The following is a 21,987-nucleotide window of genomic DNA, read 5'->3' as shown; positions in this document are numbered from 1 at the left end:
GTCTACAGAGCGAGTTCCAGGCACCTGTGTGTGCAGGGGGGGGAGGTGGAGTTGGAATAATTTCAAGATCTGCCTGGGCTATAGAGTTAAGTTCTAAGCCAGCCTAGAAACTCTGTGAAACCCAATCTCAGAAAAAAAGGAGAAAGAGCACTGGAGATGGCACTTGGATTGCACTAGCCTAGCACACGTGAGATCCCAGACTCGGCCTCCAGAACCACAGAAGGAAGGAAAGGTGGGAAGGGAAGAGGGAGGGATGGGGGTGGGGGGGAGCTTGGCTCAGGCTGTCCAGGAAAGCTAAGGAAGAAGCCTGCCTGGCCTTATCCTCAGCTGTAGGGGTGCATTCAGGATGGGGGAGGAGGGGGCACAAGGGAAGGTGAGTAGGTCTCCAGATTCCCACATACAACTGCCTGCCACGTGAGCAAGCCTAGAGACTCCCTGGCCCCACCCTGCTTGTACCCAGGACACGTGCCCAGCGGGCTGAGCTGCAGCAGGCCTTTCTGACAGGCCCACAGTGCTCGGGAGGAACCAGCAAGAGGCTGGCGCCTCTGGTTCTGCTCTACTGTCTGGTAGCATTGCTCCCCCTGCTCAGGTAGGACACAGCTCACCGGCATAGGAGAGGGGCGAAGAGGAAATGCTGGGGTGTGTGTAGCCCCGTTTAGCAGTGCTTTCCTGGGGATTGGATGAAGGGTACTGCACGTGATTCCCAGGTGGGTGGCTGTGCAGGCTGAGACGGTGAAGAGGACCCGAGGGACAGGAAGCAGCGGCCCAGAGCCTTGAGCCAGCTGAGGCTGGACAGTGGGAAGCAGCCAAGCCTGCTGAGTTAGGAGGATGGCGCTCCCTCCGTATAGCGTGTGATGGCTCCTGGTATGGCAGAGACCACATAGCAGGCCATGGGGCTCGACTCTGGGAGCAAGAAGAGTCCTGCCCTGTGTACCATCTGGGATGGAGCCAAAGAAGGCCTGTGGGTTTAGGCCTGGCTTTCGGAACATGGGTCAGGCAAGGGGTCACCTCAAGGCCAGAGTGACTAAGGCAAAGGGGTGTGTACACACAGGGTGCCCCTTCCCAACCCGCTCCCTTTAGCACCTGTCGGGGGGGGGTCCGGCAACACAGAGCACGGGCCTATTCCTGGGGTCATGACATTCATCCCAATCAAACTGGCTGAGGGGCCATGCTTCAGTCTCCCGGCACCAGTGGAGGCCAGCTCTGCTCAGTGTGGTGGGGGGTGGCTATGTCCATCTGCAGCCACACACACGCCGGCCAGCCTGAACCCAGGGCATATCTGTGGCTTCCTTAATGGGGCCTCTCACCCAGATTCCACTCTAACGGTAACCACAGACATTCCACAAGTTGCCTGTGTGCTGGTGTTGAGAGGGAGAGCGAGGCAGCAGGGTGCGACCCCGGCCCTGCACGCAGAGCACGGACTCCGGCTGCATGGCTTGCCAGACAGCACTGGCTATTGCGTGGCAGCTGATTTTACAGGAAAAACTCCAATGCGCAGGATGCCTGGACGCCATCCTGGAATCCAAAGTCCTCCACAAGGCACTTTTAATCTCCTGACTCTTTTGGTTGCAAAACGCCATAAACGGGGTCAACAGCACGAAAGGCAAGGCAGAGATAACATCTCAGGTGATTCCTAGCGAGCCGCCCCCCACAACCCCCAGCATGACTGGGAACTTTGGCTTGGGTCAAAGTCTCTGGGGGACCCTGTGTGGTGTAGACTCAAGGGACCTGGGCCTCTCTTCAGAAAGACCCACCCAGCTCAGTTACAAGAGGGCCATGAAACACGAGCCGTTGGAGACACAGCCGGGCATCTGCTCCCTGGATTGCCCTGTGGCCCCTGGGGCCAGAAACTGCCTGCAGCTTTATTCCTGTGGAGGGGGTGTCCCCCTCAGAACTGGGCACACCAAAGCCCCAGATGGAAGGGAAACTGAGGCTATGAGCACAGGTCCAGCAAAGCCCTCAGGCGAGGATGGTAAACATCTCAGTTACCTTGTTTTGCCTCTGGCACGTAGCCTTGGGGACCTCATTTCCCCACCTTTAAAATGCGACCCCTGCAAGCTGAAGGTGTGTAAAGGGCTCTTGGGGCCAACGCAGTGGGGACAGGGGCTCGGGGTCCCAGGCTCGGGTTGCTGGAAGCAACAATACTTTTACTTGGGCTTCCCGGAGTCAGTAAGGGAAGCAGAGCTTCACCGTTTGATGGATTAGGAGCATTTGAGAATACATGGCCTGGGCAGCCAGGGCAGGGTCAGGCGTGTGGGGACACTGATTCCTGGGAGGCGCCACATAAAGGTGACCTGCAGTCGGCCCTGGGGAAGAAGAGTCTACTGGTGATGGGCTAAAGGAAAAACAGAAATGAACTATTTTTAAAAACCAGGAAGCTCGCAAGATGACATGAAGTGCTAGAATCATCTAGAATAGGACAAACCAAGATTCTTCGGGGCACAGCGGACAAGATCAGGTTCTCCAAACTTTGCCTGAAACAGGGACGAGATGGTGGGTGCTCTGATTTCTTCAGCCTGCCAGGCTTTCTCCTCTAGCTTCTAAATACTTCAACTCTCTTTTTTGTCAAGACTTTCTGGAGAAGGAAGTGTACACTCAGCCGGCCAGCTCCATCCTGCCCTGCGACACCCGGGCAGGGGCTCGGGTCTATTTTTGTGTTCTCAGTTCCCCATATTTTCTGCCTTTTTCTGTTGTTGTTTACTTTTTTTTTTTTTTAAAGTCCTCCCTCGGTGCTTTTCCATGCATAAGTGATTCCAATTCGAGCCATTTGGGATCCAGGGACGAAAGCCATCACTCCTATAAATCATCTGCCTCCAGTTTTCTGTCTACCGCGCCTGCCCTTTCCAGGCAGAGCTACGATAGAGAATTCGGTCATTCTTGGCTCACTCGAGAATGTGAGATCTCCCCTTCCTGGCGGTGTAGGGACACCCACCAGGGACACCTCCATCACTGGCAGAGCGGGTCTGCGCGATAATCTGAGACATCTGGGAGATGACATGTCTCCCAGCAATGTGCTGGCGCCTTTTCCCCACATGTGTTCCTATGGCTGTGGTTCTGGCCGGGATGAACGGTTCTGTCTTCCGCTGGCTCTCTGTGGGGCGGCTCCAGGCCTGGGCTACCTGCCACCATGGGCCCACCCAGACCCTGTCCAGGTCCTGCTTGACTCCCTTAGGCCCTGTGCGGGGACCGGCCGGCCCACAGGCAGAAGGCCTCCAAGGCAATGCTGCAATGTTTATACAAGGGCCACTTTGTACTCGGCTTGTAGCTTCATTTTACTCCGAGTGTGTGCTGCTTCTCACCCAAGACTGACATCTTACACGCACGTGTGCTAAGCATGCTTGCTCTGTGCAGACTCCCCAGGCTGTGTCCCAGGCTGGAGGGAGGGAGGCGGGCTTCTGAGCAGAGGAAAAAGCTCATCCACCCTGGACCTCAGCAGGGGACAGAAAGGATGGTAGCTGGTCACTTTGTCTCTGCGGCGGTCCATGCCCTCTAGGCTAGCCACAGTGGGCGCCTGCCTCTCTGGCCCACAGGTCAGCTGGCCACACCAAGCTCCCCACCAGGCCTCCTGTGCATGCCAGCCGGCAGAAGAGCCATCCTCGGCTACAGGTAAAGCTCTTCCTATAGACTTCCTGGGCCAGCTGCTCCTCAGGGTCTAGGTAGGCAGGGGTGGTCCCCCCAGGCCAGCAGCAGATCTCTGTCCCCAAGCCCCAGATCACTGGCACTACCCTCTAAGAAATGTCCTAGAGATGCAGAGCACTAGTGCCAGGCCAAGCCCGAGGAGAGCACCACAGTGTAGCCTGGACTGGAGGGCAGGCACTCAGCTGCTTCCTGCCTCAGCCCCGTGGGCCCAGGGTCGGGCACCAGGGCCATGGCTGCCGTGGGTGGGGAGAGGCCAGCAGTCAGCATCATGCAGACAGCACATGCTTCATTTCACTTTTTTTTTTTTTGGTGACCAGTGTCTTGTGATGTCGGTGAGCACTGTCTAGACTAGCGCTTTTTAAACCATGGGCTGTGACGTCAATGGAGTGGGTGCGGCCACAAAGCAGTGACAAACTAAACAGGACAGAAAGCATGTGGGGAGGGCATCTGTTTATGACCAGGAGGCATATCTGCAAAAAGGAGCCCTAGTTAGAAGGCTAATGGCCTTCTGGGATGGGACACTGAAGGCCTTGGTCACAGACAGACAGGGCCTTGTGTTTGCAAGAGAGCTCTCTTAGCCAAAGGCTGGCAAATCTTCCCCTATGAAATGCTCTGCGTGGGGCCCCCTGGTGGCCACCAAGCGTCTCTTTGGAAACAGCAAGGCTGGAGAGGGGCTATGAGTTGAGCCTGGCAGTGGGGGGCTAGCCCTGGCTGACTTCCTCTGAAGCCTACTGGAATACTAGGCACTGATGGCTCGGAGCGTGGAGCCCCTAACCCGCCCCCACCTTTCCCCAGGTCTTCTGCAGCAGGGAAGAGCCTTGGGCACATTCACCCTGCCTGGGGTCCCAGCTGGCCATCAGACACACAACCAGAACAGGCACAATCATCTTCTCCAATGCAGGGCTCAAGTGAGGCAGGATCTGCCTCAGCCCTTAGTATCTGCAGCCCAGGGGTGCGAACTGGCATGCCTGTGATGGCAACAGGCAACAGCTTTACAAGACAGCCTGGATGCTACCCTGGCTCCAGCTGTGACCCAGACAGACTGACAGTAGCACAGTTCCAGGTGCCTGAAGTACTAACTGTCCTGAGATGAAACCCCCCTGATCTCTGGGTTTTGGTGACCTCCAGACATGGCCATTACCAGAGCAGGGAGACAGATGAGGCTGGAAGCCACAGCAGAGATGGACAGAGAGCTGGAGCTGCTGGCAAGATGCTGAGTGCAGGGCTAGGATAGGCCTGTCTCTAGCTGGACTGCAGGCCCACCTCCCACAGCCCAGGGCAGCATAACAAACCACAACCGGAGAGGCCTGGCTGAGTCCTGAGGCGACACTGCCCTCTTCTGGCCAGTGCTGGAAAACCCTGCATTTCCACCTATCTGTCAGCCAGACCGGAAGCACTTGATGGACCTGTGCTCTAAAAGCACGGGAGAGGGGGCATGGCACCTAGCTGTAACTCTTGTTCTTATCGGGTGGCAGACAGCTGAGAAGTGTCCCAGATGCTTCCCAGAGCCTAGCCCCCCGCTGCGCACACGTCCTCTGCTGTCTGGGGTGAGCTTGTAGAACAGTCAGGAGAAAGAGAATGGCATAGCTGGGCTGCAGAGTCTTGCACAAGATTGGTTCAACCTGGGATGCCCTGCTTGTCGGTGGATTCAGGTACAGACGGTGGTTTCCTGCTGGCCCAGGTGCAGCCTTTATCTGTCAGTGGGCTTAGGTGACCACGGTCTGAGCTGGCTGTGGGAGGGCTCGGAGGATATGGGGACCACTCCTTACCCAGAGCCGGTGGCCCGGCTCCTTCCCTGTTTCTCTAGGCCGGATGTGTTCACACCCACCTGCCTGGAGCTAGATGCAGTGCGCAGCACCTTCTGTGGCCTCCCACTCAGGAAGGGCCTCCAGTGACCTTGTTTGACACCATCCTCTATGTGAACATGCTGGAAGCATCAACCCACAAGACAGCGCCCTGGACAAGCCCGGTCATCAAAGCCCTGCCTGCTGGCCTTAAGGAGGGAAACAAAATACAGCTGATGCTTCCTGCAGGACAGTGCCCCGAGCAGCAGGTTCAGGCGGAACTCCGGCGACACAGCTGGAAGGTGCTCCGGGAGCCAAGAGGAAAACTCTGAGAGGTTTAACAGCAGCTGCAGGCACTGCACAGGCCTCAGGGCTCTGAACTGAGCTGATGGGAGGCAGGGACATCTCGAGTCCCACATGTCCCCATGCCTTCCCTGGGGTGCACACCGAGCATCTGGGGGTGGGATCTGGCCCAGGGAAACAGGAAAGGACCTGGAAGCCAGCTGGGATGCAATTGGCTGACAACTCCATCTGCAGTGCAGACCAGCCTGGGCGAGTGAGGGCTGTGGCCCACAGTGGCTGAAAGTGGCCTTAGCTGACTTTCAGCTCCACCTAAGGTTTACATGGAGGCCTGCAACAGTGGAGACATCCTCAGTGGGAGGCCAAGGCAAGGGCGCAGCTATAAAGCAAGGCCAACCTGGGCGACACCCGAGACCCTCGTTCAGCTGTAAAAACAAAAGAGGTCGTTGGAATAAAGTAGGCCCGCTCTGTGCTCTGCCCAGCCCAGGACTGCAACGCGTACTTCAGAGATGCAGAAAGCAGGAAGCCGGCATGTGAGGCTTTGCAGGTCTGCCCCAGCCAGGTGCTCTAGGACCCCACAGATGGAAGAAGTGGGGTGGGAGGGAGGAACCTCTGTGTTCAGGGTCATACAGCATGGCTCCTGGTGCGCTTCTGTGGCTATATGCTGGAAGTGTGGGCGTGCTCACTCCTGAACTACTGAAAGAAGCCGAGGGGGCTGCCTGTCACCCAGCACCTCCTTCCCTCGCTGCTCTGAACCAGCTCTGACTCACCAACAGCCCTATTACTGCTAAAATAGCTTTTTTATCAAAAGCTAGGTAGAGCCCAGAGCCCATCCCTGGGCTCCATGCCTGGAACACATGCCCCGTCCCGAGGGGCACTCAGCTTTCTGTCAGACTCCAAACTATACACAAATTCTGGTCCCCTACCTTCTGATGAAGTACCATGACTTTACGTTATGATAACAGTGTGATTTATTATTTACCAAATGCGCTAGGTGCTTGGCAGATCAATTTCAATAAAACAATGGATTATAAATGCAGCCAGCAATCTGGCAGTAGCAGTAATCAACAAAACATGTTCTAAATGCTACATAATAAATTGACTATAATAAACTCATAATGATTCCACTGGCTACATTTCAAAGTTAGCACTAGAAAAGCAAAATTACCAATTTGAGTTTGGCATGAACATCCGTGGGTTTCCTCAGATCACTCCTGTCCACAGCTGTATCAGGAGGCACAGGTGCCACATGCTGCCATGAGGGCTGGGCCAGGTAGAGGCCAGGCCTCTACAGAATCCTGGCTGGCCCCTACCCATCTCTGGGATCCCCAGGATTGTAGGTAGGGCTGGTTTTCTCACGGGGAAAGAACCCGCTTTTGGACAGATAAAATAAAGCAAAGTAGCTGCTTCCTCTAGGGTACGCTGAACTCAAGAACAGTCAAGCTTGTAGCCAAGGGGGGCTCCAGCCAGCCAGAGCTTCCTTGGATGGTGGGGACCTGCTAATGTGGCTGGCCTCAGCCTCTGCCCTGGGGCTGGGTTCCAGTATCCCTTTCTCTGGTGTTAGCCAGAACAGGCCAGAGCCATAGAGCATCAGAAAAGCTCTTGGGCAGTGGGATCTTGTGCTTCAGGCCAAAGTATCAGCAGGGGCAGGAGAACTGAAACTTCAAGTAGGGCCTGGAATACTTAGTAAGACTGTCTCACAAATAACAGGTGAAAAGAGGGCTAGATGTGGGTTCGGCTCAATGCTAGAGAATTTGCCAAACATGCTTACAGCCCTAGGTACTGGGGAATGCCATGAGACATGGCTGAGGAGCACATGAGGGCAGGGAGGGGGAAGCTTTGGGCAATTAGTGCCTCAAGAGACCAGGTGGCCTCTCTGGCTGTCTTTGGCTCCACCATGGCCTAGAGGCAAAGGCCTATTCGTCTCTTCCTTCTCTCCTCTAAGCCAAATCTGAGGCAGCCAACCCTTCCCCCAATCCCAATGACACCACGCATGAGCCCAGCACCCTGCTGAACCTCAGTCACTCCAGCCTTAGCCAGTGCCTGAGCCCGCTGCCTAGAAGCAGCTCCCAGGCCTAAGCACAGAGAGACTGACATTGACTGAGGGCCCGTTGCTGTTAGGGAGGGGGTGGGGGTCTGGCAGTCATAAATGCTGGTCTCTACGGCCACTCATCTTTTGCTGGCTCCCACTTGTCTCTTCAGCTTTGGCCCCAGGAAGAGGTCCTTTTTAGCCCCTGTGCTCCTCCTATGCCCTTTCTGCCATTATCATGGGGAGTCCTGAGATGTGTATGTTATGTCTACTCACAGATGGGTAAACTGAGGCATAGGAAGAAGCTTCCCTTATAGAAAGCTGAGTGGCTCCAACCAGAATGTCTCACTTAGTTGCTGACCCTTGGGGGCAGACTGGCCAATCAGATGCCAGCGTGGACCCTGGGACTGAGTGGTTGTCTTGTACTTGGTAGTGACTGCGCATAGCATGATGTCTTTCTCTGCAGCTATGTCTGTCTGTCCATGCATGTGTGCTCCCCCTCATTAGACATGAGCCCCCATGTCTACCTGCAGCAGGGCCAAAGCCACCCAGTGAGCAGCCACCACAAGAACCCGAGGCTAGGGAATGAGGGTAGCAGGTGGCTGAGAAGGAAGCTGATGGTCTGGCCAGGCACCTCCAGTCAAGCCAAGAGGAGGCCGTGGCACTGCCAAGGAGCCCCGGTCTGAACAACGGACCAAACAACATCTAAGAACCAGCCAGGCATGGTGGTTTTTGCCTGTAATCCCAGTACCTGGGAGGCAGAGGCAGGAGGATTGCTGTAAGTTCTTGGCCAGCTCTAGCTAGACCCCCAGTCAACAAAACAAAACACAAACACATATGTAGGAACCAGGCAGGGAAGGACAGTTTTGGTCAGCTCGTGCTCACATCTGAAGACCAAGGCGTGCTGGCTCTCTGTGGCTCGTGACCAAGCTCCAGACTTCACGGTGGCCCTTAGCAGCCTAGAACAGCTGAGCCAGCCCCGGTCACTGTCTGGTGGGGATCCAGGAGTGACTGGGAGTGCAGATCCCTCCAAGCCCAAGGGTGGCAGTCCAGCAGGCTCTGCCCACACCTGCCTAGCACGGCCTGGTGAGGAACCGAGGGGATGGCAGTGCTGACGCAATGGCTGCACATGGCAGGGAGCCTGGTGGCCAAGGGTAATGGGTTTTAGGGTGGGGAACACCACACACAGGGAAAGGACAGCCTGGGATAGTCAAAAAGCCCCTGACCCCTTCCCAGCTCCACATGAAATCTTGCCTCATGACGTTTGCTTATAAGGTGCAGGCCTTAGGCTGGGAGAAGGCAGCCTGCAGGCTGACAGCTATAGCAGAGAGGTCCGGGCTGAATGCTGTAGCCAACCCTCTTGGGGCAGAGGCCCAGAGGCCTCTGGCTGACCCAGATGTGGAGCACCTACCTTTGTCCTGGCTGTGCATGTGCACAGTGGGCTGACGGCAGCTCAGCCTCACTTACCAAATATCTCCATCCTTGATCGTCCGGTCATTGGGGGCCCCAGCGTGGCCATAGTGCAGCACGGACGCATTCTCACCACTGCAAAGAGCCACGGAGGGTGGGTAAGAGCTCACTGCCACCCAGCAGGCCCAGGAGGCTGGGCCAGGCCCACAGCCAGGAGAGGAACATGCTGACCCTGCCTGACACGGAGCCGGGAGCAGCTCCTTGGGGACAGCTGCCTTCTGGGCTGGGGGTGCAGGCAGCATGTGCAAAGAGCAGAGGCTCATGGACCTGGAGAGGGACTAAAGGTGGGGAGGTTTTCCTGGCAGTCTCAGGGGCATCTTGGAGTGCTATTCGGGGCCAGTATCTCCTTGTTCCCCATTTCATGGAGCTACCCTAATGAGCACCCCTTTAGAAGAACTTAAAAGAACTGTCCAAAGGGGAAAAACACACCTGGGTGTAATATTTATGGCCCTATTCGGGAGTCTCGGGAATCATAAAAGTAGAAATAATGATTTTTCTCTCTATCCACCAGAGAAGCAAATTTCCAGGGACTGAGGTGTTTGGATGTATTATTCATATGTGAGGGTGCTCAGGCGCATCAGCGAGAGCGTCCACCGCTGTCCAGGCTGAGCAGGGACCGGGCTGCAAGGGTAGGGCTTGGGAGGCTAGCCTGGGCCAGCCCCAGACACGAGAGGCCACCCACCCACACCTGTGATGTGCCCATGCGGTCACACCCAGAATGACCCCAGCCCCTCACACAGCTGTGCATGCCCGGGGAGACCTCAGCAGTGCGGTCAGGGCCAACGGCTGCCCCTGCCGCCAGGGTTAGTTCTCCGTGTGTGTGCTGGGGCACAGGCTGCCACGTGCCGATGACACAGCCTCAGCGTGCCACGCGAACACCCCCACAGCGCCCGGCATCGTCCCCCCCTCTAGAAGGACTCGGCACCGCAGCCCTGCACTGGCACAGCTCCATCCGTGCTTTACCCCCACCACACACAGCAATGCACCCATTTGCTGCATGCTACCCGTAGGCTAGCTGCTCGCCTTATGCGTGCATGTGACGCAGCATGGAGTGCCAGCAGTGGCGGGCAAGATGACTTCCGGGCACTGGTGGGGGTTCAGGAGTGAGCAAGGGGCCCTGAGCTAGGTGCTGGGAGGATGAAGTGCTCCCCATTGCGTGTCCTCCCGGGAGGCCCGGGCCCAAGACCTACCTGCAGCAGATACAGGTGTAGGAGGTGTGGCGCATGCCACCCCGAGAGTAACAGTAGTGCTGGAACAGGCTGTGGAGAGAGACACACGGTGGGGTGTGACTGGAGTCGGCAGAGCCTTGAATGCAGATCCCCCCCCAAGTGACCTGCTTCTGCCACACTCCTGAGCAGGCTGGAGTTCCCCAGGGAGTGTGAGCACAGGGCCAGCCCCGGGCCAAACTCTGGAAGCCAGCGCCACTGAGAAGGAGGCAGGCACAGACCCTCGCTGGCGGAGCTTGCCTGCTGGACTGTCAGGACTCCTGGGCAGGCAGAGCACCAGAGCTTGACTCTTGGGAGAAAAGCTGGGATGAGGGACACAGGGCTGCCAGGGTCTCCTTGTGGCTCTCTGACAGGTGCGTGGCTGAGGAGTGGCATGACCCAGTGTTATCCTGGGCTGCCAAGGGAGTGCTATGCAGATGGGATGGCAGGGCTGGTGCAGGTGGGCAAGGCAGGGCATTCTCCAGGGAGGTGACGAAGGGCAGGTCCTGGGGGCAGGTTCTACGTCTCCTTGCCCGAGAAAGCAAGAAGTCGGCTGGGCTTAGGGAAATGCTCACACCTAAACAGGCAGGCCCAAGGGCAAGGGCTGGAGGGATAGATGGGCTCTGGCCCCAGTGCCAGTGCCAAGGGATGCCTCTGGGAGACTGGGCTATCATAGTACTGCATAGTGACAAGGAGGGCAAGAGGTGGTTCGGCCTTCCGGAAGGCTCAGCTGTGAGAACACTTGTTAGGGGAGGGGCAGTGAGCTATCTCCTCACATTGGGTAGACTCAGTGGAGGCTGTTCAGATGCTGACAGACCAGACATCACATCAGAAGGCCGAACTCTTAGTGGGCATGGTGGCATATGCCTGTAATCCCAGCCCCTGGGACACTGAGGCAGGAGGACTGCTATGGGTTCAAGACAAGCTTGGGATACATGTGAAAAGCCTGTTTTCAAAATTCCAAAACCAGCCAAAGAACCAAACAAGAACAAACAGGAGAAAGGCAGGGCTGGGGAGCTGGCTCTGTCTTTGCGGTTTGGTTCTAGCACCCACATTAAAGTCTCTCAGCCTGACACTTCAGCTTCAGGGGACGGGTGCCTTCTTCTGACCTCTATGGGCATAGGTATACCCGTGGTGCGCATACAAACATACATGCATGCAGGCAGGCAGGCAAAACATACATGCATGCAGGCAGGCAGGCAAAACAAAATAAAATAAAAGCAAACCCCCTCTCTTCACCCCCCTTGACAGTTCCTCACTAAAAAGCCCTGGCTGGTCTGGAACTCTAGACCAGGCTGGCCTTGAACTCAAAGAGGCAGAGTGCCGAGACTAAAGGCATGTGCCACTAGGCCTGCTTTATTTATTTAAAGAAAGCAAGCTGAACCCCAGGGAGGCTGCACTGCCCTGTGCTTCAGAATGCCCCTGGGCCCCACCTCTCCCGCATGCCTTGGCCCTCAGCCTTGGGACACAAGCTGTCCAGACTCTGCAGAACCTTGCTGGTAAGGGGACAATGGCGGGAGCCGCCTTCACTCCATCCCAGAGGCCCCAGCACGTTCTCTCTGCTGGGCCCTGACTAACTGCCACAGCGAGCGGGCCTAAGCGGCCCCATCCCTCCTATTGCCATCTGCAGAGTGCCAGAGGCAGCCACGGGCACGCGGAGCGGCAGCCCTGCCAGCCCCGCATGATCTAGGCCTGTTTTGGAAAGTGTCTGCGGAGGAGTTTAATCTTCTAGGCACTGTAAACACAAATTATGTATAATTGTTATGATTGGGTATTAAGTAGTTGTTATGCAGAAACGGTTCCATGGGATCTGACTGGCTTTCAGGCTTGCCTTGCAAACCTTCCAGGATAACTGGGTGTCTTACAAGTGAAATGTTTCCTCAACACAAAGGATTTGAGGAGCTGTGCGAAGGTGGGGGGGGACACCCACTCCTTTCCTTAGGTGGTCCCGAATTCACAATGGGAGCACAGAGGCCATGGACAGACAGATCTCAGCTAGGCACAACCTTGCGATATTCTGTGTGCCCCGGGTAGTCTGCAAATCCTCAGAAACAGCTCCCTCTCTACACAGCAGGCCTCGGGGCACCCACGGAGCCTCAGTGCTCCTTAGCTTTAGGAGCTGTGGTCCTCCACAAACATCCAGGGGCTACATGGCTACTCTACTGGAGTGGAGTCAGGTGTCCTGTACCTGACCCTTGAGGTGCTACTGGGATTGTCTGGCTTCAGAAAGGACAGGCAGAGGGGTAGCCATGCCACTGGCAAACGTATTTCACCACGATGGAGCCTGGGATGGGTTTGGCACTCTTGCCTGGGGCCTAATCTCAGCAGACAACTGTTCCTATATCGTTGGCTTAGGCCTGGTTTACAGGAGCATCTAGCAGAAAGGCAAAGACGACGCTGTATGCCTCAGCCTGACACTGGCCATTTTCCAGCCATATGTATGATCCCATGTTCCCACAAGCAGGAACTCAAGGAAGGAGAGCCCCCCCCTTACAGAAAACCCACCCTATAATGAGTCTGAGGTTCTGGTTCTTTACACTGGACAGCGGCCTATTTTGTTTTAAATGGTTGTCTGGATGCCTGGTGGCTAGCTGCTGCTGGTATTTGGGGAGGCTACAGAACCTTTGGAACATGAAGCCCACTAGGAGTGGGCGCACTCCACGATCCAGTTCTCCACCTGCTGATCCCCCAAAATAAGAGGAATGCCGCCCAACTCTCCCAAGGCGGAGCTCCTCTTGTTGCCAAGCCTTTCCTGCCATGAAGGGCTGAAAGTCCCTGAACTGTGAGCCCACATAAAGCTTTCTTCCCTTAAGCAGCCTGAGTGAGCTCTTCTGTCATGCCATAGGAAAAGTAGCCAAAACGAGATCTAGAGCTTGCACAAGCGAAGCCACGGAGCTACCCTCACGCCATTGGTGTTTGCATTTTTTTCTCCTTTTCTGATAGAAAAACAAGGACACATGCATGCTTTCGAGGTGATGAGTAAATTAAGTGGGCCAGCCACATTTTCTGCAGGCTTCTAGCCTGGGCTGTGGAAGTTCTAAGGAAAGTGAGGGTGACTGGGGAGAGGAGGACGTGATGAAGTAACGCATCGATGATCTTTAGGGGGAAAGCACAGAGGAGCGAAGGCTTTGGACTGAGCCACAGCTGGTGCATGGAGCAAAGCAAGGCTCTGTACAGCCCGGTCTGAGCTCAGCAGACAGAGCTGGGATGAACGAGTATGGGCCAGGACACTTCAAAGAGACCCCTCTTCCTGGGAAACAGGGCCAACTGTAAGGCAGAGAAGGCGTCTGCCTCACTTACCAATGGAGAGGCCAACTGCCGAGTGACCCAACTCCATGATCACGATTTGCCATAGGCCGCCAGCTGCCCCTCAGGAACTACAGTATGCGAACTGCCAGAGAGTTGCAGCCAGAACCCTCCTGCCCCGCCCCCACCCCCACAGGTGTAGCATGAACACATGGGAGGGGCAGAATGCATGGAGCAGAAGCCAGTCAGCCCAGGGACCCAGAAGCCATAGCTGAAGTGCCCTGTGGGCAGGCGCAGGGCAGAGGTCGTGTACACGCCACGCCGGGCCTACATGGTGACACACACACCGAGGTGGGACTTGGGACAACTTGGGAACAGAGCAAGCAGCCAGAATGCCTGCTGGGCTACGCAAGGGCACGCATATCTCAGCATCCAAACACGGCTTCACTAGCCGCAGGTTTCCTTGTTCAAGTGGGAATGATCTCCAGGGTTTAGAACCCACGAGCGGGACAGAAACAAAAGACTCAAGTCCCTGACTGTCATCCTGGAGTTGCTAGCAGGAGCACACGGAGTCCGAAGTGCATAGCCACAGCCTCAGGAGGGTCAGCCAAGGACCGCAGATACCGCCACAGCCCAGGCCTAGATACACACCTGTCACCCCCACGGCACATCACACACATCACACTCACACACCGTGTACACATCCACAGCACAGGCTTTTATACACGCCATGAACGTGCCACACACGGCGTTCATGCACATCACATACGCCAGAGACAAAGCACAGTTCAGTTCTCCTGCGCTCATATCACACTCACGCCACACATACATAGCCAATCCACCGTGCCACGCACACCTCGTGCCACACACACGTGTGTGATGCTCACACACAAGAAATACGCATCACCCTCCCACCACTATGAACTCACACGCCTATCACACCCCATCAACATGGACTCAGTACACACTCATCACGCCCTTTCTCCCTCCGTAGACTCATGCACTCATCACACCCCTTAGGCGTGGTGCTGGGTTCCACTGCTGATCGATCCTGCTCCCTCTGGCTTACCTGAAAGGATCTAGAATGGGCACTACGGGGCTTGAATGGGACTGTCCCCTGCAAGCTCTTATATGTGAATGCTTCCTCATCTGGGAGTGGCACTGCTTGAGAAGGATTAGGAGGTGTGGCCTTGTGGGAGGAAGCGTGTTACTGGGGGTGGGCTTCAAGGTTCCAAAAGCTCAAGCCAGGCCTAGATTCATACTCATTCTCTCTCTCTCTCTCTCTCTCTCTCTCTCTCTCTCTCTCTCTCTCTCTCTGCCTACAGGTCAGGATGCAGCTCTCAGCTCCTGCTCCACTGCCTGCCTGCCAGCATGCTTTCTTGTGACCCCTGAAACTGTGAGCCAGCCCCCGATTAAATGCTTCCTCTTACAAGCACTGCCTTGGCTGTGTTGTCTCTTCACAGTAGTAGAAGAGTGACCAAGACAGGCCCGCTGACTAGGCACAGGGTGCCCACCAAGGGACTTCCTGAGGGCAAGGGGCTGCCGATGTCCTAGCCACCCACCCTTCCCCCATCCCCGCTGCCTGGGCGTTCTCTCAAGCCAGGCTCGGGTAGAAGCTGCACTGTAACCAGGCATAAACGAGAACCTGAGGTAACCTTCGAGAATTTGCACAGTGAATAACAAGGTGGATGGAGTCACTGCAGTGACAGAGTGGGGCAGGGCCATTTGTCAGTGCCTGGAGATGACTAATGAAGCAAAACCAGCAAATACCCAGGCCCATGTCTGTAGAACCATGTCCCTGGGGTCAGCGTTGCTGAGTCTGCCTCTCTGGCCTTGGGAGTGCTCCCTGGCACGTGGCCCAGCATTAGCCCTTGAGGGTTTATAATCTAACACATGATGATAAGCAGGCCTGTAAGATGCACTAAGAGCTAAAGAGAACAGCAGACGGCCTGCCCCAGGAGCAAAGGTCAGCTAAGCTATCAGCGACTGGTAGCTCTCGAGGCTGAGGCCTTGGAGGTCAGCAGAGGCGGCTGGCCACACCATCCCCCAGGCTGGTCCCCGATGGATCTAAGGACTTCCAGATGTGGAGAACAGCATGAGCAGGGAAGGGAAGACTACAGGGGTGGTGCAGGCCACAAGCAGAAGGGCGGGGAGAGTGGGCAGTCTGCACGCTGGCTACGAAGCCGGGTAGAGGCAAAGGGGGAACCCTGAGGAGCCCCCAACCCAGGCCTCTGCTCTTGCTCCTTGATGAGCAATCCACACGCCCTGACTCCTGGGCTCTGCTCAAATCTCACTCAGACACTAAACCCTCACCTTGCCACTTGTCAGCTGTGTGTGCCTGATGGGCCTCAGTTTCCTCACTTGTGAAAAATGCAATAGTGGAACCCCATTGCTCCGGGTTATTGGCTTAACCCTTAGAATATGTGGATCGGTGACTGACACACAAGAGCACCATGTGCAGAACAAAGAGCTTGAGGGGAGCCCACAGGGTAGAGCCCTCTCCTGTAGGAAACAGAAAGTTATAGGCACCTAGCACTGAGTGTGAATCAGACCTTGGCTACCCTGTCCCCCCCCCACTCACACACAGACTCACACCCCATACACACACACAAATCACCCCACCCCCTAACACACATGGTCTCACTATGTAGCCCTGACCGGCCTGGAACTTGCTATGTAGGTCAGGCTGGCCTCGAACTCACACAGAAATCTACCTGCCTCTGTCTCCAAGAGCAGGGATTAAAGACGTGTGCCACCAGGCCTGGCCCTTGTGATTGACACCCATTTCCGTGTCAGTGCAGTCACACCAGCCCCTGGACAGGCCGACATATATGGAGGAGGCAAATGTGGGGCTTCCCACAGCCCCGGGATCTATGTTCCCCTAAGGGCTTCCTGACCCTTCATCATAGCCTCAGGCAGGGCTGATCCTGGAGTCTCGGGGCCGGCCATGAAAACAGGGAAAAAAGGGAAGTGAGAGAGAGAGAGAGAAGACAGCTTGCGGGAGTCAGTTCTCTGAGAGAGAGAGAGAGAGAGAGAGAGAGAGAGAAAGAGAGAGAGAGAGAGGACAGCTTGCAGGAGTCAGCTCTCTTCTGTGGCTCCCAGAGATGGTACTCAGGTCACCAGGTTTGGCAGCAGGCACCTTTATCTTTGAGAATTTATTTTTATTATTGTGTCTGTGATGGGGAGTGCCCTGGCATGTGTATGTGGAAGTCAGGATGACTTTGTGGAGTTGATTCTCTCTTCTCACTTTAAATGGATTTCAGGGATCAAACTTAGATCATCAGGTTTGAGTTGCAAGCACTTTTTGCCCACTGAGCCAGTTTGTCAGCCCGAACTACTTTTTCTATAACTTATTGTGCCTGAGTTACTTTTAATTTACATTTATATTATATACTGGCTCCGATGTTTTCTACATAAGAAAGGCTTTATGTATGTGTGGAAAGAGCTTCCTTAGGTATAGCCTAAGGGATGGTGAAGGGGAGTCCTTTTCAGAGGGAGAGAGACACAGTGCACCACAGAAGAGCCCAAGATGCATCTCAGGGGACACGGGGTGCTTCCCTGTTTCCTCAAAGTGTCAGCAGCAGCTTCAGAGACTGGGAGCCACAGTGATGGTCAGCTCAGCCGTATTCAGGGTCACTTGGGAAATCGGCTGCTGCATGCCAGTGAGGATTTGCTGTGGGGAAAAAGGCCCTCCCTGAATGTGGCTGGCCCCGTCCCAGGAGGTGGAGACGCAGCAATATAAAAAGGGGGGAAAGGAAAAGGTGACTGGGTGCTGGCATTCTCTCTGCTCTCTACCCGCTCAGAATTGGAGGACAAACTCAACCACGTGCTGCCGCCATCATGAACTGAGTTCTCTGTGAGGCCAAAGTCATCATCCCTCCTGAAGTTCCTTATATCGGACATTTGGTCTCGGTATGTCAGCGGAAGGGAACCCTCTTCCATGAGGACACAGAATGGAAGCAGCCTGTGGGTCTTCTTCCCCCGAATAACTCCTTCCTTGTGGGGTCATCAGAAGGCCCCTGGCAGACAGACTCTACCTGTAGTTTCTGTGGGTCTTTTGCAGGACAGACACTGGGACAAGCAAACTGGGGTACTGCTCTGGGCCTCCTCTGCCCCAGACCCCAGGTGAAGACAGACCCAGAGAAGGCTAGGGACAGACAGGCCACCACTAAGGCTGTGTGTGTCTTAAATGATCAAGTGGAATTCATAGCACGTTGCCAGGAAGGGTCGTGAAGCCTTAGACTAAAACAGCACTGCATTATTAGTGAAACCAGTAGGAGCAGAGGGCCCGCCAGCGTCACAGCACAGCCTGCGCCAACGTGGCATCATTAGCCACAAGGCCGTCTGCAGTGAGTGTGGTAGCATCTTGGCCTTTAGTGGCCTCTCCTGCTTCCTGGTGCTCCTCAGGCCTCCATCATCCCTCTTCCCACCAGCCCTGCTCTGGTCCTAGTCAAGAAGACTTGACTAGGGAAATGCCTTCCCAGCCCAGCTTCACAGAGGTCCTGCCAATATTACCACATGGCATGGGCAGGGCATCTTGGGCCTGCACAGACCACCCTGAGCCATTTGTCCTAACTGCTCTGCTTCTGATGGGATTCCTTTACGCATTAGCTACCTCTCTTGCTACTATGACCAAACACCTGATAAGAAGCAGAAGCAGAAGCAGAAGAAAGAAGGAAGGGAGGGAGGGAGGGAGGGAGGGAGGGAGGGAGGAAGGAAGGAAGGAAGGAAGGAAGGAAGGAAGGAAGGAAGGAAGGAAGAGCTTATTTTGCCTCAGAGGCCAATCTTGGCATTCAGCTGGAGTTTTTCTTTTTTCCATCCAAGACTCCAGCCCAGGGATGGTGCTGTCCAATCAGGACTGGTCTTCTTCCCTCGGATAACTCTCTCAGGAAAACCCTCACATCCCTCTAATTGTGCCTCCTAGATGATTCTAAACTCTAATCAGGATGTTAGTGAAGATCAACCCTGACACTTATAGTCTAAGGTCCTACCAAGGAGGGACAGGGGCCAGTGGGGCCGGGCTTGGCATCTATGCAGAACTTCAGAAATGGCGGCCTCCAAAGGTGGGGCCTGTCAGCACCTGCGGGCTGGAACGGCACCTTCTGCAGACCTTCCTGGGAAGACTGAATGAGTCCGTGCAGGGAAGGGCTTGGTGCTGCCAAATGCCGGCGGCAGAGGAGCTGCGACACCCTCTAGAGCTGTGCACGGGTCCGCAAGGACATGCGGCTCCCCCAGGCTGGGTGAAGCGACCCCAGGTGGCTGGTGTGAAGTAGCAGCTGGTACTGGAGGAAGGATGCTGGGATGCAGGAACCCCAGAGGGCCCGGCCCACTAAACAGAGGCGGCAGCAGAGGCTGCAGCGGTCACGGTGGAAAACAAGAAGGTGAGCAGTGACTGTGCGGCAGCTCCCTTCACTCGGAAAGGCCTTATCAAGGTACGAGATAATTAGCATTTTAATTGGATAATTGGGAATTCTAAATTGCCTATCTTCTATTAAGCATAACGGAGGACATAACATGACATTCAATTAACAAATCGTCCCCTTTATTCTTGACATGCTTGATTAAGCTGAGTTTCTGACTTTGTCCATATCAGTTATTGGAAGAAAAAAAAAAAAGCCAACTGGAGCTCCACATGTTGCTTTAATTGTCAAAGCCCGGGCTGCCGCGGACTGCTAATAATTCTCCCCCTCTCACTCTTACACACCACACACAAGGATCTTAGACATTCTTAAAACATTCTTAACTTTTTAACAAATTATGCACTGTGGAGGCTGAAGAGATGACACACAGGAGCACTTCCTCTTCCAGAGGACGTGGGTTCAGTTCCCAGCACCCATGCGTCAGCTCACATCTGTAACCCCAGTTCCGGGGGATCTTCCGGCCTCCACGTATGGGGTCCACTTGCAATATATGTCAAAACACCCATACACTAAACTAAAAACAAACCTTGTTAAAAATTATACACATAGTTGGGCATGGCAGCACACGCCTTTAATGCCAGCATTCAGGAGGCTGAGGCAGGTGGATCTCTAAGAGTCTGAGGCCAGCCTGGTTACATAGAGAGCCCAGGCTGACAGAGGCTTCACAGTGAATACACACACACACACACACACACTCACTCCCGTCACTCAGTGATAACCTCTATTAAATATTTTGAACATCCTCCTAGCCATTTTTAAAATGCATAAACACAGATTTAAGAATATAATTAGCTGTCAGTGGTTTTACTGAAAGATGACATCCGCGCAGGCAGAATCCAGATCCTAAGGAGGCAGCGTAATGAACTGGCACCACGAAAGCAGCGTGTGCCCCTTCTGCTCCATCAGCCCCTCCTCCCCACTCGTGGCCAGACTCCTAACACTGAAGATGGCATTTGCTGGTTTTTGAGCTGCAGGTAGGATCGGGCAGCATGCTCTTACTGTGTGGCACCTCCCACCACCCAGCATCCCGTGTGTGACATCTGTGTGGGTGGTGGGTGCTCTTGCCCATTCGTCCTAGTCACTGGTTCATTTTATGAGCTGCTTTGGTATCACTGGAACCTAACCACACAACAAAAGCACCGTAAGGGCTGAAGGGTTTATTTTGGTTGCTCGGTCCCACATCTTGGGCAGAACATCATGGCGGAGCACTGGGGGGGGGGGTAGGGCTCGTGAACTTCTTCACTGTAGACAGGAAAGAGAAAGAGCACACAGGGAGAGGCCAGGGCAAGATGCTGTCCCTGTGTGCTCTTTCTCTTTCCTGTCTACAGTGACCCCTAGTGACCTACCCCCCAGTGGGCACTTCCTCCAAACAGGCCCACCTCCCATCTCTCACAGCCTCCCAGGAATAGTGACACATTCCGACACCATCAGGGGACTGAATCACTGGTGCGCTGGCACCCGCATGATCTGACGGTTTCTAGAAATGCCATCACAGACATACCCAGAGGTGGGCTTCGCTAATCCTGCATCTTAATTCAGTCGAGCTGACACTCAAGATTAACCACCAGAGGGCCGCAGACATGGCTCAGCAGGTAAAATTCTGTACACATGTGAAGACCTGAGTTAGAACCCCAGAACCCACATAAAAGCCTCGAGGGTGCATTCTCCCAGCACTCCCACAGGGAGACAGGATGTGGAGAAAGAACTCCAGGAACCTCAAGGGCCAGAAAAGCCTAGTGTATACAACCAAAAGCAACAAAGAGACACAGTATCAAGACAGCTGGGACTGATATCCAAGGCTGTCTTTTGACTTAGATATCTGTGCCATTGTACATGGATAGCCACATTCACACATAGGCATACATGCTATTACACATTATGTGAACACATACATGCACACACTTAAAAATTAACCACTTGGGAGAGAGGAGAGAAACAGAGAGATGGCTCAGTGGTTAAGGGCACTGACTCTTGCAGAGGATCTGGTTTTAGTTCCCAGCTCCCACATGATGGCTCACAACTATCCATCACTCCAGTTCCAAAGGATCTTCCAGCCTCCATGGTCACCAGGCACACATGTGGTACACATGCACACATGTGTACCAAACACGTAATGTAAAAATAAATAAATATACCTTTAAAAACAACCATCACGGGCACGGATCCCTGGCTGAGTAAAGCCCAGCGTATTTTCCTATTCCACAGTGGGCCTTCAGGCTGCTTCCACGTCACAGCCATTAAGAATGCTGCAGCTGTGAAAGCCGCCTGGTCTTTGGGGTCCCTGTGCTTTTCTACCGAGCTGACACCTGGGAGCAGGGCACTGCTTCACAGGGGCCTGTGTGGGTTCGGCTTTAACAGAGAAGGGACAAGAGGGTTTCCAGGTAGCCACATGCACCAAATCTCTGTCTGATGTGTCTTCCTCTTCATACCTGTGCAGGGAGCCACATTGAACCAAGATGGGTCTGTGGACAAAGCCTACCCTGTCCCGGTGAGAACCCAAGAATTTCAAAAATCTGCTCTTTGCCAGGAGACCTGTGTCTGTTTTGAATGCTGACCATTTCTCCCCACTCCCACTGTCGTGTCCTGAGCAGGCACCCTCCTTTCTTGCCTGGTCATTGTCAACAGTAGTCTGGCTGGCCTTCTGCTTGTCTCCTTGAGTAACCCAGGATGTCACAGAACTCCTGCTTAATCGTAGCATCCACAGCTCACTTCACTGCCTTAGCTCCTTTCATTTTCATAGTTTTTTTTCCCTTGTTCCTGATACTGCCAGTTGACCTCCTACCTCTGGGTACAACCTGTTCTCTCTGCAGAAGGCCCAGCTCACCCAGAAAATCCATAGTGTGGTTTCTTACCTTCTCTAGGTATCACTCCTAATGACTCAGTCCCAGAGAGGC

At 54.7% G+C, this 21,987-nt stretch overlaps 1 protein-coding gene and 1 long non-coding RNA gene across 3 annotated transcripts in view; one reads left to right on the top strand and one right to left on the bottom strand.

Annotated features, from left to right (window-relative positions):
* The window catches only part of Pepd (peptidase D), a 132,939-nt gene that overhangs the window by 12,956 nt on the left and 97,996 nt on the right, over window positions 1-21,987 (bottom strand). For both annotated transcript variants that reach the window (XM_021641879.2, XM_021641889.2), the window contains exons 10-11: window positions 10,413-10,481; window positions 9,220-9,297 (exon numbers count right to left, since the gene is read on the bottom strand). In XM_021641879.2, the coding sequence (XP_021497554.1) occupies window positions 9,220-9,297; window positions 10,413-10,481 (147 nt within the window). The remainder of the gene's footprint in view (window positions 1-9,219; window positions 9,298-10,412; window positions 10,482-21,987) is intronic.
* Window positions 482-6,842, top strand: LOC132647132 (uncharacterized). Its single transcript, XR_009585418.1, has 2 exons — window positions 482-589; window positions 5,447-6,842. It is a non-coding gene; the product is annotated as an uncharacterized LOC132647132 (long non-coding RNA).

The sequence above is a fragment of the Meriones unguiculatus genome, chromosome 14, assembly GCF_030254825.1.
Source record: "Meriones unguiculatus strain TT.TT164.6M chromosome 14, Bangor_MerUng_6.1, whole genome shotgun sequence".
Lineage (NCBI taxonomy): Eukaryota > Metazoa > Chordata > Mammalia > Rodentia > Muridae > Meriones > Meriones unguiculatus.
Note: the sequence above shows the minus strand (reverse complement) of the source record. Positions and strands in the feature narration are given on the sequence as shown.